The sequence below is a fragment of the Rhipicephalus microplus genome, chromosome 10 (assembly GCF_043290135.1).
Source record: "Rhipicephalus microplus isolate Deutch F79 chromosome 10, USDA_Rmic, whole genome shotgun sequence".
NCBI lineage: Eukaryota > Metazoa > Arthropoda > Arachnida > Ixodida > Ixodidae > Rhipicephalus > Rhipicephalus microplus.
This window is the reverse complement of record NC_134709.1, coordinates 59,871,370-59,888,236: the sequence shown is the minus strand read 5'-3', so window position 1 is coordinate 59,888,236 and position 16,867 is coordinate 59,871,370. Positions and strand designations below refer to the sequence as shown.

Sequence of the window (16,867 nt, the reverse complement as noted above, 5' to 3'; positions counted from 1 at the left end):
GTTTGGTCTATGTAATGCTCCTGCGACCTTTGAGCGCATGATGGACACCGTGCTGCGCAACTTGAAATGGCACACGTGCTTGTGTTACCTAGATGACGTTGTTGTGTTCGCCCCAGATTTCTCCACGCATCTCCAACGTCTGAAAGAAGTTTTCGCACGTGTGAGCAATGCCGGCTTGCAACTAAATCTGCAGAAGTGCCGCTTTGCAGCACGGCAACTCACCATCCTAGGGTACGTCGTGTCTAAGGATGGCATTCTTCCTGACCCAGCCAAGCTTCGGGCCGTGGCTGAATTCCCCAAACCTGCGTCCGTCAAAGAACTGCGTAGTTTCGTTGGCCTGTGCTCATACTTCCGACGCTTCATACGAAACTTTGCTACGATTATATCACCGCTGACGAAGCTCCTTGGAAGTAACGGGCCCCTCAATTCGTGGTCGTCTGAGTGCGACGACGCATTCGCGAAGCTCCGCCATTTGCTCACGTCTCCTCCCATTCTACGCCACTACGACCCTACGGCCCCGACGGAGGTGCACACAGACGCCAGTGGTGTAGGCCTCGGCGCTGTCCTGGCGCAGCGCAAACCCGGATTCCCTGAATATGTCGTAGCATATGCAAGCCGTACGCTCACGAGAGCCGAGACAAACTACACCGTCACGGAGAAAGAGTGCCTGGCGATCGTCTGGGCCCTTACAAAGTTTCGACCTTATTTGTATGGTCGCCCATTCGATGTCGTCACCGACCATCATGCACTATGCTGGCTTTCATCATTGAAGGATCCCTCAGGCCGTCTCGCCCGTTGGGCTCTTCGCTTACAAGACTACGACATCCGCGTGCTTTACCGCAACGGACGCCAGCATGCTGACGCCGACGCCCTCTCGCGCTCCCCTCTGCCTGAAGGTGATGTGCTCTGCTCAGTATCCTCGACTGCAGTTTCTGCCATTGATGTTGACATCATCGCTACCGAACAGCGAAAGGATAATTCGATCGGCTCGCTCATCGACTTGCTCGCTGATCCATCCGCAACGCCATCCACGCGTGCCTTGCGTCGTCAAGCTCGCCATTTCGCCATCCGTGACGGCCTTCTACACCGACGCAATTACGACGCCGATGGCCGGCAGTGGTTACTCGTGATACCCCGCAGTCTGCGGTCAGAGATCTGTGAATCCTTCCACTCTGATCCGCAATGCGCGCACTCTGGGGTATTCAAAACCTACCGTCGCATTCGACAACGCTACTTCTGGCGCGGGATGTACCGCTACGTGCAGCAGTTCGTTCGCTCCTGCCTCGCTTGCCAACGCCGCAAACCGTCAGCACACATGTCGCCAGCCAGTCTTCAACCGTTACCTTGCCCTGAGCGTCCGTTTGGGCGCATAGGTATCGATTTGTATGGGCCGCTTCCTTTGACGTCGGCTGGTAACCGCTGGGCCATCGTCGCCGTAGATCATTTAACGCGATACGCCGAAACCGCCGCTATCCCTGCGGCTACAGCGCGTGATGTTGCGTCCTTCCTACTGCAACGATTTATACTGCGCCATGGTCCACCTCAGGAGCTTCTCAGCGATCGAGGCCGTGTCTTCTTGTCAGAAGTCGTCGAAGCCATTCTCATGGAGTGCCATTCTGTCCACCGCAAAACAACTGCTTACCACCCGCAGACGAATGGCCTGACCGAACGCTTTAACCGCACCCTCGGCGACATGCTTTCGATGTACGTCGCCGCCAACCATACGAATTGGGATACTATACTGCCCTTCGTCACCTATGCCTACAACACCGCCCCTCAGAGCACGACCGGTTTTTCACCTTTCTTCTTGCTGTACGGAAGGCACCCGTCACACACCATCGACACTATACTCCCGTACACGCCGGATCCATCTGAGTGTGCACCTATTTCCGAGACAGCCAGGCTTGCTGAAGAGTGTCGCGAGCTGGTCAAGACATTTACGACGCATGAGCAAGAGCGGCAGAAGAGTATTCGTGATGGCTCCACCGCTTCTGAACCTACGTTCCTTCCTGGTTCCCTTGTATGGCTCTCAATCCCGACCTCTGTAGCTGGCCTTTCTTCCAAACTACTCCCGAGATATGAAGGTCCCTACCGTGTGATCGAGCGCACATCTCCGGTCAACTATCTTATCGAGCCAATTGAACAATCTTCGGACATGCGCCGCCGCGGGCGCGACATAGCCAACGTGGAGCGCCTGAAGGCTTACTATGACCCAATCGTAGTGACAAGCTGCTAGGTCGCCAGGCGGCTCCCTCTTGGACCCCGGGGTGATTGTAGAGAAGCCGCCGAACACTGAAGTGGGTAAAACTCTCAAGTGTTCTCTAGTGGGTCTACCCGAAAAAGGACGCCGCTCGCGCTGGGAGTCCGTGCTTGGCCGTTACTGTCGCCATTGTCTATACTCGCTGTGTGCCTGCTAATAAACGCCATAACAATATATATATATATATATATATATATATATATATATATATATATATATATATATACATGCTTGGCAATCGTGGTGATGGTCTGGCGTGCTCCAGCTGTAGTATAGCTGATGTAGGCCGACACAACGAAAAGCGAACAGTGGGCGATCACTCGCAGAGATATCAAAAGCCCACGCAAATTTCAATCGCTTCAGAATAAAGCGAAGCCGTTCCGCCTGGCTCTACACGTTAGAATACTCCGGTGTTATCATAATTTCATTTTCAGGTGTTTCCCGGTGGAGTTTATTTCTGACCAACATTCCACTGCAGCACTCAGCTTATGAAGCGTCGAAACTAGGGCACTTTGGTACGACTTAACTGAATAAAGCAACAGCGCAATCTAGAAGTAGTTACTTCGTAACTACGGAAGCGACAAAAACAGACAGAAAAAAGCGCTTACTTGGAAGTCAGCGCTTTTTCCTGTCCTTGTTTTTTTCGCTTCAATAGTAGTTACGAAATAACTACTTCTAGGTTGCGCTTTTCCTACATTCAGCACTGAGCAGTTGAAAGTTAGCGAATATCATGGCAAATTATTATGTGTGAATATATATATATATATATATATATATATATATATATATATATATATATATATATATATATATATATATATATATATATATATATATATATATATATATATATAGTCTGCCAACACGCGTCCCTCCATTGCGGATGTCGAGACCAGAAGCACTACACGACAGCACCACTACACCACTCCTCAAAGGGAAGCCTGCCGAACTACGGAACCGCGTCCCCCTATTACGGACCCCGGAACTGCCAACGAACACGTTCGCCGGGAGCCCAACGCCGAAATTCTCCCCACAACGACGAAGGCCTGCCGGACATAACTACAACCTGCGCACCTCATCAGTGCCATCCCCGCACCCAAAAGAAGATTGACTTCTGAAATGTAAGTCCAGCTCATCACTTCCCAGTTGCAGTGCCACTTTCCTTAAAGTACGAAAACTTGCTGACAAACGAATTAGACATGAAATGCATAAATCAACATTGCAAGTGTACCTTCGTGCTAGAATAGCCCCCAAGGGTATGACACTCTCCCTCACACCAGCCGCCACAAATCTAGATAAACACGACCAAATAACGTGGAAAAACGTCCTCCTTGAGGCATCCCTTAAATTAACAGAAATTGCTCTTAATCATAGTGACAAGCAGGTAAAGAAACTGGTCGCTATGACCAACACCATTCTCCGCCACAACACTTTATCGAACGAAGAAATCACGCGATTAACAGAATTTGAGCAGAATAAATACCAAGCCACCAGGGCCACAAAACTTCATAAACTCGAAAGAGACCATGTGCCCAAACCCGCGTTCCCTGATACAGTGCCTTATCATTACAACACCACCACCCAGGAAAACACTAATGGTACAAACGAGCACCCATCTAGGAACACACCGTGTGACACTGTGGTTGTAAACTTATCGGACACGAGCTTGTCACCTGACGAAGTAAAACTGCTATCTAAGGGACTAAGCTTCTGCCCGACCACAAAATTTTTCGATGAATTCCACTTACTCCGAGACCTCGACAACTTCGCTCGAAACTTACGGTTGCGCGAATATTTCTTAGATAGGCCTTCTAACCACAAAACAATTCACCGTCGTAAATCAAATGATTGGACACCGAACAGTAATCGAGACAAGTGCTTGGACCTTTATACCACCGCAGTACAGAAAGATATAGTACACGAATACCACAGACAGAAAGGAAACCGAGAAAACTTGACCAAATCTGAAAAAATAAGCATGAAAAATTTGGCATCTAGGACAGACATAACAATAAAACCCGCTGACAAAGGAGGAGCAATTGTAGTCCTTAATACAACCAACTACCTACAAGAAGCATACCGCCAACTAGACGACTCAAGATTTTACGAACGCCTCCCAGGTGATCCGACAGACGAATACAAACGTATCGTATCAACAGAACTAAAGAAACTGTTGGACGCAGAAAAGATAACCAACACTGACCACAAACTGATGCAAGCAGCATACCCTCGTCCAGGTCGCTTCTACATCCTCCCAAAAATTCATAAACCCGGTAACCCAGGTCGACCAATCATATCAGGCATCGGTACAATAACTGAACCCATATCAGGGTACGTGGACAAACTAATAAGCCACATTCCATGCACCCTCGCGTCGTACATAAAAGACAACACACATTTTCTTCGAGACATTGCGGGTATCTGTGTGCCGAAAAACTCTTACTTGGTTACCCTTGATGTCTCTTCATTATATACAAATATTCCTCACGATGACGGCATAGCTGCACTAAGAAACATGTACACAAACCATAGACAATCTAACACCCCAGATTTCTCTGCCATTGCAACATTGACGAGGATGGTCCTCGAATTAAATTCATTCGAGTTTAACCAAGAGTATTTTCGACAAATCAGCGGGACCGCTATGGGCACCAAAATGGCACCTAATTATGCCAACATATTTATCGGAAAGCTAGAATCTGAATTTCTTGCACAAAGTTCCTTGAAACCAATGTTATACAGAAGATACATAGACGACATCTTTCTTATTTGGACCCACAGCGAGGACGAACTTCTCAGCTTTATAGACACTTACAATGCTGTACACCCGAACATACACTTCACACACACATACTCGCAAGTTACCGTAAATTTTCTTGATGTTACCATAACGATAGAAGAAGAGAAGCTCTCTACAACCCTATATCGCAAACCAACGGATCGACAACAATACCTTCATTACCAAAGCGATCACCCACGCCACTGTAAAAACAGTATTCCATACAGCCAGGCTCACCGGTTTAAGCGAATCTGCTCTAGAGACGCTGACTTTGACACGAGCTCACAGAGGCTAAAACTTATGCTCGAGCAACAAAAATACCCCCCACATGTAATTAATGACGCTGTTCAAAAAGCGAGAAAACTAAAGCGTGAAGACTTACTTATGAAGCGACCACCACGAGAAGACCCACAACGAACAAACCTCTGCTTGACTTACAGCACAAACTTCCCCAATGTAAACAAAATCCTTAAACGACATTACAACATTCTGGAACAAAGTGAACGTCTGAAACGCGCATTCCCATCCGCTCCAGGCGTCGTTTACCGACGACCACGTAACCTTAAAGACACCCTTGTCCACTCCCAAATTAACACATCACCCCCCAATAATTCATGCCGCCCTTGCTTAAAGCCACGATGTCTGGTATATAAGGCGATGCGAGAAACAGACAAAGCAACCAGCACGCAATCCAAGTTTTCGATTAACATACGAGGAAACCTAACATGCGATTCTTCTAATGTGGTGTACCTACTCGAATGCAACGTGTGTGGTATGCAGTACATCGGACAAACAGAAACACCATTTAGGATTTGCTTCAATAATCACAGAGCCCATGCGAAATCAGCCCCAAGTCTACCTCTATCAAAACATCTCAATCTTCCCGACCATGCATTCGACAAACTATCAGTAACGCTCTTAGAGACGGGATTTAAATCAAATCGAGAACGTGAACAACGAGAGTCATACCTTATCCACCGATTTAACACCCTCGATAGAGGAATAAATGAGAATCCTGGTACACTTGCAGCAATTAAAGCATTAGAAAACAATAACGGGAACGATGAAAATAGTAACTGAGTTCACGGCACTGCAGCTGCGAAGGGCACTGGACAACCTAAAACAATTCCAAGTGTAACTACTCTTCCTAAGTGCAGCTGTCGTCTGTTTTCTGTTTTATTTTACTACCCAATCAATTGTGCCATGCACGACATGCCCAAAAGCAACCATGTGCACAGCCGGGAGGCCCCCACGACAAAAATAACCAGCCGTGAGCAGGAATCGAACCTACGAATCGAAGGTCGTAGGTTCGATTCCTGCTCACAGCTGGTTACTTTTTCATCCACTTTTCTTTCTTCTTTCTTCGTCTTTACATTCCATTGGTTCTAATAACTTCCCCTGTACATTTCTTGGCTTTACTGTCTGTTAGATCTCATTAATATTGTGTTAAAACACGGAAAAACGAGCCCTTGGGTATACACTTCTTTCCCTTATTTCATTGAACGAGGGTCTCGTACTGGCAGACATGGTGTGTTTAGGTTGTATAAGAGGGACAATTAATCAGCTGCCCGCTCATAATAAGTTTACGTACTACGTGACGCCAAACATGCGAATAAGAGTGTTTTCACACTCGTCGCTCGGCTTATAGATGGCGCTGACTGTCACTCCTACTTCTAAATTCACACAAAAACCCCCAAAAAAGTGGAAGTAGGGAAGGCCGCTGTGATAGCTCAGTGGTTAGAGCATCGAACGCGTTATTCGAAGGTCGTAGGTTCGATTCCTGCTCACGGCTGGTTATTTTTTCATCCACTTTTCCTTCTTCTTTCTTCTTATTTACATTCCATTGGTTCTAATGAATTTTTCTGTACATTCCTTGGCATTACTTGTATCGTGTTAGGTGCCTGCGCATGCGCCTTTTTGTACCTGCCTTTTGCTTATCACTGTTCTGTACCGCTTGGCTGCGATAATGCAGCTGCCCCACGATATATATACCGGCACGCTGCCACAAATAAAGGTTTTTTTTCATTGTTGCTTCAAGGCTGCGTGTTTACCGCTGGACACCGGAACATGGTGTCAGAAGTGAGATCGCGTTCGCCAAAGCAGTGACAACAGGCAGAGGGGCGTCACCGTGCACTTTCATGATGGAACTACTGAAGCCACCGCAGCCATTGGTGCTCTCGGGAAGTACAGCAAAGAACTGGAGCCTTTTCAAGCAGAGGTTTGAGCTGTTCCTGCAGGCCACGGAGCCGTCGAAAGAACCGAGGTTGGAGGCAGCCAAGACAGCACTCCTGCTCAGCGTTGCCGGAGAGGACGCCCTAGAGGTATTCAGCTAATTTGCCTTCTTTGAGAACGAAAGCAAGGAAGATTACGCAACTGTTACGAGCAAGTTTGAGGCGTACGGTCAACAGCAGCAGAACGAAGTATACGAGCGTTATGTTTTCCGCTCAAGAACGCAAGCAGAGGGGGAGCCCTTTGAGCATTTCGCCCGGGACTTAAGGCGGCTTGCACGAAGCTGCAATTTCGGCACCTTGAGTGACTCCATGGTCAGGGACCAGATTGTTTTTGGAACAGTTAATCCGAAATTGCGCGAGAAAATGTTCAAAGTAAAAGATCTCACGCTACAAAAAGCGGAAGACATTTGTAAGGCCGACGAAGTATGCGCTGAGCAAAATAATGCCTGGGCTGGTACAGAGAAGGAAGTAGCGCCGATCAAGATGCACCTGCAGGCCAAATGTGCAGCGTGTGAACAATATTCCGGATGTGCCGAGTAATGTAGGGTGGAACCCGAGAAAGCAATTGCACATGTTAAGGCACGCAGACAATTCAGGTGTTCCCGGTGCCATCGTTTCCACGAGCGAGGAAAATGCCCAGCCTTTGACAAAACTTGTTTTCTGTGCCAGGGCGCTGACCACTTTGCTTCCTGCTGCAGGAAAGGGCCTCAAGTCAGTGAAGTACGCGACGAGAAAGATGACTTTGACATCCTCGATGTCAACGTTGGCAGCAAAGCTGATTGGCTGATCAATGCAACAGTGGCTTCCAAACAAGTGTCTCTTAAGGTTGACACAGGCTCACAAGCCAACTTGTGGCCTCAGTCTGTGTTTCAAAGCCTAAAATCGAAGTCCAGGTTACGGGAAAGCTCCTCTGTTTTGCGCTCATACAGTGGCGACGCTATCAAGCATATCGGTGTTACTACGCTACAAGTTGTCGCGAACAGCCACACCGGTTACTTCGACTTCTTCATTGTTAAGAAGAGCACCCAGGCCATCCTGGGGCTGTCGGCGAGTGAAGCTTCAGGACTGGTCTCTCGTAGTGTCGACGTAGTGAATACAAGCAGCACCATCAAAGCCATGACAGAATTTCCCGAGTTGTTTCAGGGCATCGGCTGTCTAAAACGCCACTACCACATGGTTCTGCGGGGGGATGCAACCCCGGTGGTCCAAGCGGTAAGACGGGTGCCCCGGGCGCTGCTACAGCCCTTGCGAGAGGAACTGGACCGCATGGAGCATGAAGGCATCGTGGTCAGTCAGCGAACCGACGGATTGGGTGAGTCCCTTTGTCGCCGCGAGAAAAAAGGATGGTAAACTGCGTGTCTGCATTGACCCCAGGCGTATCAATGAGTGCTTAAAAAGAGAGCACTATCAAATGCCAAAAAGAGAGGACATTGAGGCTGAGCTGGCCGGTGCCAAGTTTTTCTCTCGCCTCGACGCGCAATCTGGATTTCATCAAATTCCTCTAGGTAAGGCTACTTCGAAAGTGTGCACGATTGGCACGCCGTTTGAGCGCTACCGTTTCCTAAGGCTGCCTTCTGGTATAGCTTCGGCACCTGAGGTTTTTCAAAAAACCATTAATGAAATATTCAACCAGGTCCCAGGAGTGCAAATATACATCGACGATATATTGATATGGGGTAGCACGATGGAAGAGCACGACGCCCGCCTCTGCACAGCCTTGCAGTTGGCCAAGAGCGCCGGCCTAACGCTCAATGCTGCTTAGTGCAAATTCGGGGTCACCGAAATCGACTTCTTGGGCGACGTGATAAGCCAAGACGAGATCAGACCTAACCCCGCAATGACAACACCATTAAGCGAGATGCCGCCACCAGTTGACAAAGCCGGCGTCCACAGACTGCTAGGGGTGGTCAATTATTTTGGTAAATACATACCGAATCTCGCGCAAAGAACGACGCTCCTGCAAAGCCTCCTTAAGAAAGACACCACCTTCGAATGGTGGGAGAACCTGGCCCGCGAATGGAAATCTGTTTGCGCTTTACTGAGCACTGCACCGTTGCTAGCCATTTTCGATCCTCCTAGGGAAACAAAGGTCGTCGCAGATGCTTCGAAAAACGGCATCGGTGCGGCTCTCCTTCAGCGTTATGACGACAATTGGCGGCCGGTAGCCTACGCGTCCCGCACAATGACCGAGACTGAGCAACGATACGCACAAATCGAAAGAGGCAATGGCAATCACTTTTGGGAGCGAGAAGTTTTTTCACTTCGTATACGGCCGCAAATTCGTCATTGAGACGGACCACAGACCGCTGATAGCAATTGCTTCGAAGGCCATTGGTGACATGCCGCCACGACTTCAGCGGTTTTTTCTGCGTTTGCTCAGATTCGATTATGTTCTTCGCTTTGTCCCAAGTAAACAAATGTTCCTGCTGATATGTTATCTAGATCGTCGCCAGTGGCACTGGGCACTATGAATGTCTTTACAGAGGATGTTGACGTTCATGCAGTGAGCGTGTCTTCAGACCTGGTAAGCAAGAAAATGTTTGCTCGTCTAGCTGAAGCAACAGCTGCTGACACAGATTTACGAACTGTGCTGTGCTGCATGAGAAACGGCGAAGAACTACAAGGCTGCTCGAAACCATTCAGCTCAGAGTTGACCGAAGTTCAAGGGATTGTCCTGAAAGGAACAAAGATTATCATTCCTAAGGCTATGAGAGCTGAAATACTGGGTCGCATTCATGAAGGTCATTTAGGCATAAATAAGTGCAAAGCAAGGGCCCGTCGACTGGTATTCTGGCCCGGCCTGAATGGAGACATGGGAAATCTAGTGAAAAACTGCGCTGTTTGCCAAAAATACGCGTACAGGCAACAAAGTGAACCGGTAGTGCTCAGGCCAACCCCAGAGCATGCCTGGTACAGAATTGGCGTTGACATCTTTATGTACGCCGGGAGCTCCTACCTGTGCGTGTTTGATGCGTTTTCAAACTTTCCTGAAGTCGAAAAGCTGCCGGACACAACGACGGGCACGGTCATAAATAAACTTAGCTCAATCTTTTCTAGATATGGAATTCCCTTAGAAGTCTGCACTGATAACGGCCCCCAGTTCGCATCCCATGAATTCTCTTTGTTTGCCTCCAGATTTGACTTCACGCACGTGACTTCCAGTCCAAGATTCCCGCGGTCAAACGGGCTCGCAGAAAAAGGAGTTCAAATTGTTAAAAGGATCATGAAGAAGACTGGTGAAAGGAAGGACGACTTCTGGCTTGGTCTACTCAGCTATCGCTCGACGCCACTGGACGAAGGCCGATCTCCAGGAGAATTGCTGCAGGGCAGGAAATTGCGCAATCGGCTGCCCGAATTCAGACCGTGCTCTGGACGCCAGGACTTCAGGCGTCAGTCGCGCCAACCGAAGTCGTCGAGAGGGAAACCCCTGCCAGAACTCAACAAAGATGCAGTCGTAAGAGTTCGTGGGGATGCATGGGATCGCAAGGCTCGTGTTTTGGATAAGGTGGCGCCAAGGTCTTATCGCGTCTTCACAGAAGACAGTCGGGTGCTTCGACGTAATCGGCAACACCTTCTCGCCACACGTGAATCTTTCCAGAGGGACGAAGCGGAGGACTCATCCACCGTCGAAGACATCTTCCAGGAAAATTTATGGTCACCGTAAGTGGTACAACCTGCGTCAACAGGAAGTTCGCCGGAGTCGACGACGTCAACCCCAACGCTAGAACACCAACCAAGGAAGTACGCCCGGCAAAGGTGAAAACCCAGCCGCCTTGGTTACGACGACAACTTCAACCAAGTCACGTGTATCTTGATGTCAAAGCTCTAGCTGTCATACGGTGGGCGATGTATCGTGTTAGCTGCCTGCGCATGCGCCTTTTTGTATCTGCCTTTTGCTTATCACTGTTCTGTACCGCTTGGCTGCGATAATGCAGTGGCCCCACGATATATATACCGGCACGCTGCCACAAATAAAGGGTTTTTCTTCATTGTTGCTTCAAGGCTGCGTGTTTACTGCTGCACACCGGAACATTACTGTCTGTTAGATCTCAATAATATTGTGTTAAAACACGGAAAAACGAGCCCTTAGGTATACACTTCTTTCCCTTATTTCATTGAACGAGGGTCTCGTACTGGCAGACTTGGTGTGTTTAGGTTGTATGAGAGGGACAATTAATCAGCTGCCCGCTCATAATAAGTTCACGTGCTACGTGACGCCAAACATGCGGAAAAGAGTGTTTTGACACTCGTCGCTCGGCTTATAGATGGCGCTGACTGTCACTCCTACTTCTAAATTCACATATAAACGCAAAAAAAGTGTACGGAGGGAAGACGCTGTGATAGCTCAGTGGTTAGAGCATCGAACGCGTTATTCGAAGGTCGTAGGTTCGATTCCTGCTTACGGATGGTTATTTTTTCATCCGCTTTTCTTTCTTCTTTCTTCTTCTTTACATTCCATTGGTTCTAATAACTTCCCCTGTACATTCCTTGGCATTACTGTCTGTTAGATCTCATTATTATTGTGTTAAAACACGGAAAAACGAGCCCTTAGGTATACACTTCTTTCTCTTATTTCATTGAACGAGGGTCTCGTACTGGCAGACTTGGTGCGTTTAGGTTGTATAAGAGGGACAATTAATCAGCTGCCCGCTCATAATAAGTTCACGTGCTACGTGACGCCAAACATGCGCATAAGAGTGTTTTCACACTCGTTGTTTGGCTTATAGATGGCGCTGACTGTCGCTCCTACTTCTAAATTCACAGATAAACCCCAAAAAAGTGGATGGAGGGAAAGCTGCTGTGATAGCTCAGTGGTTAGAGCATCGAACGCCTTATTCGAATGTCGTAGGTTCGATTGCTGCGCACGGCTGGTTATTGTTTCATCCACTTTTCTTTCTTCTTTCTTCTTATTTACATTCTATTGGTTCTAATAACTTCCCCTGTACACTCCTTGGCATTACTGTCTGTTAGATCTCATTAATATATATATATATATATATATATATATATATATATATATATATATATATATATATATATATATATATATATATATATATATATATATATTCTCTCCTACGATCTTTCGCGTCACTCGGGCTTTTGTCGGTTCTGTTACGTACGTCAGGTAACTGCGACACCACAGATGAGCAGGATGGCCAGCTCGCAATATGAAGTTCTCGCGACAACATGTAATGGAATGTTTGTTTTACAATGAAGTGAACACTGACTGGGCAGACCAGATATTAGTGATCGAAGCTGCGTTGCAAAAAGCACTCTATTTTGAGCCATCTGCCTTAATGACCGCAAAGTTGAATAGGCCTAGCAGTCATGGGACATCGATGTGGTGCGCTATACTAATACATGGTGAGGCCGAGTGCGTATAACACATGTTCATTATCAGCTTGCAGTTTCACTCGCTGTTATGAATGAGATTGTCTGAAATCAAGAGGCAGGCTGTAGGTGGCTATTTCTTGAAAAGTAATGGCACGTGGAAATCAATACGCCTACTCACCTGTCTATTTTTCACCTTATTGCGCAAAAAAGGTGACCTAGCAAGCTGAGCCTTTGTTATCACGCGGAACACAGGAAGAGGTTTTGACAGGTCCTTTTTTGTTATACAAATAACTACTCTTTCTTTAGAATTATTTTGATATGCGGGCATCTGCTGAGGGACTGCAGAGGCCATGAACAAACCGTATCAATATATATTGAGGATATATATTGATATATGGGACCCAAATCAACACCACTGTCATCATTAGTCAGTGTACCCGCGACATGTATATTGCGTTAAGAACTGTGAAAAAGTCAAACTGAATGGAAAATGGTTTCTAGTAGTATCAGAAAAATGAGTTCAGCAAGAGGGTGCGCATGTTGCCTTCAGACGTAACTTTTAGATTCAAAAACGACAACGAACGAGGTGAATAGACCACGTCTTGAATGGTGTCTTCTTCGCGTTCACTGTGCCTTCTGCGCTAATGTTGTCCGTAGCCTTCCGGTAGGTGGTGAACAGTCGACATCGACCGCTGTACTTCAGGGCTTTCTGGAATACGGCTCCCCTGCCCCCTCTCGGTACGTAATGAACCGATGGCATGGAGCTACGGAAAGTCCACCTCGAAAAAACAGGCTTGGGTTCTTCTTGGGCAACGCCGGTTGAGGTCGTCGAGCGTATTCTTTCTTCATTGCAGATGTCGTCCTAGTCTTCGCACCTACACGTCTAAGAAATCAAAACGTGTTCCGCACTTACCGAAGGTGTCTCCGATGTCTCGCTTGGTGTAGCCGAAGAGCCCGGCAAGCTTGGCGTGCCTGGTGTGCCTGGTGTGCCTGGTGTGCCCGGTGTGCCTGTTGTGCCCGGAGAGCCTGGCGTACTTGTTTCCCTCTGAAATTTTATAGGCGACGTTAACTTAATGGAAAATGCAAGTACGCAATATTCGTCTGCGTGAATGAAAACTGAGGTTCTATGAATACGCCCTTGGTAGAAAACTCGGCATACAGAGGAAAAAAAACTCAAACGATAAGGGTACCTCGCACCCCCCGTGTTCGTGCCGTATGACACGTTTTTCATCTGTGACCTCTTCCTGTGCTCTTACTTCACACTACACGAGCAATACCAACAATATATTCTATTCATTCAACCGAAATGTATCCTTGCTAGCTACATGCCTCAGTGCTCGATTGATTAACAATGAGACTGTTACATCTCACACCCTCATTGCACTGTGGCGACTGAGACTATAAATTTTGTGAATTATTTCAAAACATGTGACCTCTTTGGGATATGCTCTAGCGAGTGGTTTCATCTGACTACGTCCTTATGGCATGCGTAATATTTAACAATAGCAATGAAACTGTGACACGTGAATACGTAGTTGAAGTCTCGCTTTGACGTGTTCCTAATCATTATGCATCAAAGAATAAAAAAAATCACAAAAGCTACTGAGCTAGGGTCATTGAGTGAAGAGCTTCAAGCAACGCGCGTTCAATTCAAGCAATTGTGCTGAGAAGCCCAATTTATTAATTGTGTAAGACATGGCCGTGACTGTGTGCCAGCATTATTCGTGTGACGCCTCTCAGCTTTTTTTTTTCTTTTTGTGCCACATGAGTTTGCAAAGCGTAATCTAAGCAGTAGCATTCTCCGCATTTGACAATGTTTCACGTTTTGAGATGGGGTTTGGCTGTGCACTGATTGTATCTGATTTCGAGTTGTTGTGTTTTCTTCTTTTGTCATTTTTATTTTCGCACTTTTACTTTGTATATCATTACATTCTGCTTTTATTACAGCAATTTCACGGAGAAAAAAAATTTCACTAATTTTTCCAAACTACTTAGTTTATAGATTGTATAAGAAAACAATCATTATCAAATCCCGTTTAGCACACCAGGATTTCTATGTACGGAGAGAGTGCTACAAGCTGCGTATTCGTATCATAGGTGATCGTGGTCCAATCGAAGTCCTTCCGTCACAATTTTTCTTGAGCCCCTTGTGGCAGTAGAAAAAAATCAATACGGTTCATCTTCCATCAATGTGAGTGCAATGGTCATCTTCATCTCACGGGTACACTTTATCGCTCGAGCTTCCGGCTCAGCAATGAATGCTTAAACTTATCGCTGTGCTGCATAAGATTGTACATGGCTACTGTTGAATTAAAACGCATATTTTTTCGTTCACTCAACAAGGTGTGCCAAGCACCGATACCATCCCTATAATATTGATCCGTTAGAGCTATTTTCAAATTGTTTGAAGTATTCTATTTTTTGCAAGAGTTGTCGGCATTTGGAGCAGCCTATATGGTTTTTTGCGGAAAGAATCGAATGACACTTCAAGTAACTATCACCTCACTACACATTTCTTGCTTTTAAAATGCGCTTGTAACTTTAAGGCACTTTGCTGCATAAGGCTTGTAATGATTATTTTCTCTTAGTTCCAATTAATCTTGTGTTTAACAAAAACAAACGAGCTCTTAAAACTTCCACTTTTTTTCCTTTCAAAATGTGCTGTATAATTGTTGCTTGATCCACGTTTATTGTGCCCACTCCTGCTATGTATCTTCTATGGAGACAACAGTACTTGTGAATAAATAAATAGATAAATAAATGAATAAATAAATTAATAAATGTACAAATATGGCTTCATTGGGTTGGTGGGCTAATATTTATACGACATCACTCGCAATCAGCACATACCTTAAGTACATGCTGTTTAGCTGTGTAATAATGTTTTTTGACATTTTTTTTTCAAAATTTAGGTGCGATGTATAGGTGAAAGGTTTTGCATGCAGCGTTTTTTGGTTAGTTTGTGAAAGAATAAGGTACCGGTCAAACTCAGGTGGGGTTTACATTCTTTGTGCGATGGCTTGTCACACACACACACACACACAAACAAACAAACAAACGTGCAGGCACACAGTGCAAAATCACTGTTATCTCCTTGCTAAGATATCACGGGGTAAACTTCGTCATTAAAAGCAGTAGATATCATTCTAGTTGTGAGACATTTCGAATTGCTTGTACCACCAAAAATATATATTACTTAACTTACTTACTTACTTACTTACTTAGCTTACTTAGCTTGCTTGATTATTTAGTATTACCTCCAATGAACTGACTGAACTTTACGAAAGTCCTATCTATAAAAAAACACATCCTAATTTTAAACTAATGTAATCGTATTTTATCTTTCGATTTAAATAGTAACACCTTTTATCTCTGAAACATATCTCACCTTTGTACCTTCTTGTGAGTAAAACAAGAGCTTTGATGCACATGAAGTGTTCAGGGTGTTTTGTCGAACGTACGAAAGAGCCAGCATACAGGTTTTCACTGAATAGATTTTTAGGAATCAGCATTTTTTTGACGGAGTGCGTATATTGCATTACAAATTTGTACGCCCAGGTTTTTACCGGCTCAAGTTATTTATGTCAGAAATGAATAGAACGTTTAAGGCAGTAAATTTTGAGAACGAATAGTTTTAGCAACCCAGAGTCATTTGATTAGAAATGTGGTGAAACGACGTATGCAGGTGGAGGTTCGGACATTCCTAATAGCTCTGACTTTTTTTTTCAAGATTTTGTATGCGTGTATAGCGGGTGCTTCAATAGATGTGTAGGATGTCCTCAAAAAACAAGAAATTGCAATGTTTGCTCACTGTATCGACAATGGTTTTTGCAGTTTCCACAGACTTCCCCTGCAACGTGCCGTGCAACACTTTTTGAAGTAGCTAAGAAATGAATTCACTAAAGGAACTTATGGCCTCTAGAATTCACAGGTGCAAAACATTTTGGCACCCAACCAGTATGAGCTCAGTTACAAAGATTTGTCGGAATCCACAATTGAAGTTCCTTTTTTTTTCGTCGCGACGTAAACACTGTAATCTAAACAAGCAGGAATGGCACGAATAAAGTAAGTAGGTCACGTGCACCTAGTGACCTTGACTGAGCGCGCCATGCTCTCATCAGCCAATAGCTGATACAATGGTTGTGATGAGCGCTTTTTGAGCTTGTATCTTCATTTGTAGAGAGAAGATAAAGCCATTTTTGAATGAACTTGGTAATCTGTTGTAAATTTCAGGCCACGCGCTATGGTGTAATATTCGGC

The 16,867-nt window shown here is 45.8% G+C and overlaps 1 protein-coding gene across 1 annotated transcript in view; it reads right to left on the bottom strand.

The window, feature by feature from the left end:
* Window positions 1-16,867, bottom strand: part of LOC142774266 (uncharacterized) — a 447,394-nt gene that overhangs the window by 324,072 nt on the left and 106,455 nt on the right. The window contains exon 7 of the mRNA XM_075874657.1: window positions 13,521-13,652. Within this exon, the coding sequence (XP_075730772.1) occupies window positions 13,521-13,652 (132 nt within the window). The remainder of the gene's footprint in view (window positions 1-13,520; window positions 13,653-16,867) is intronic.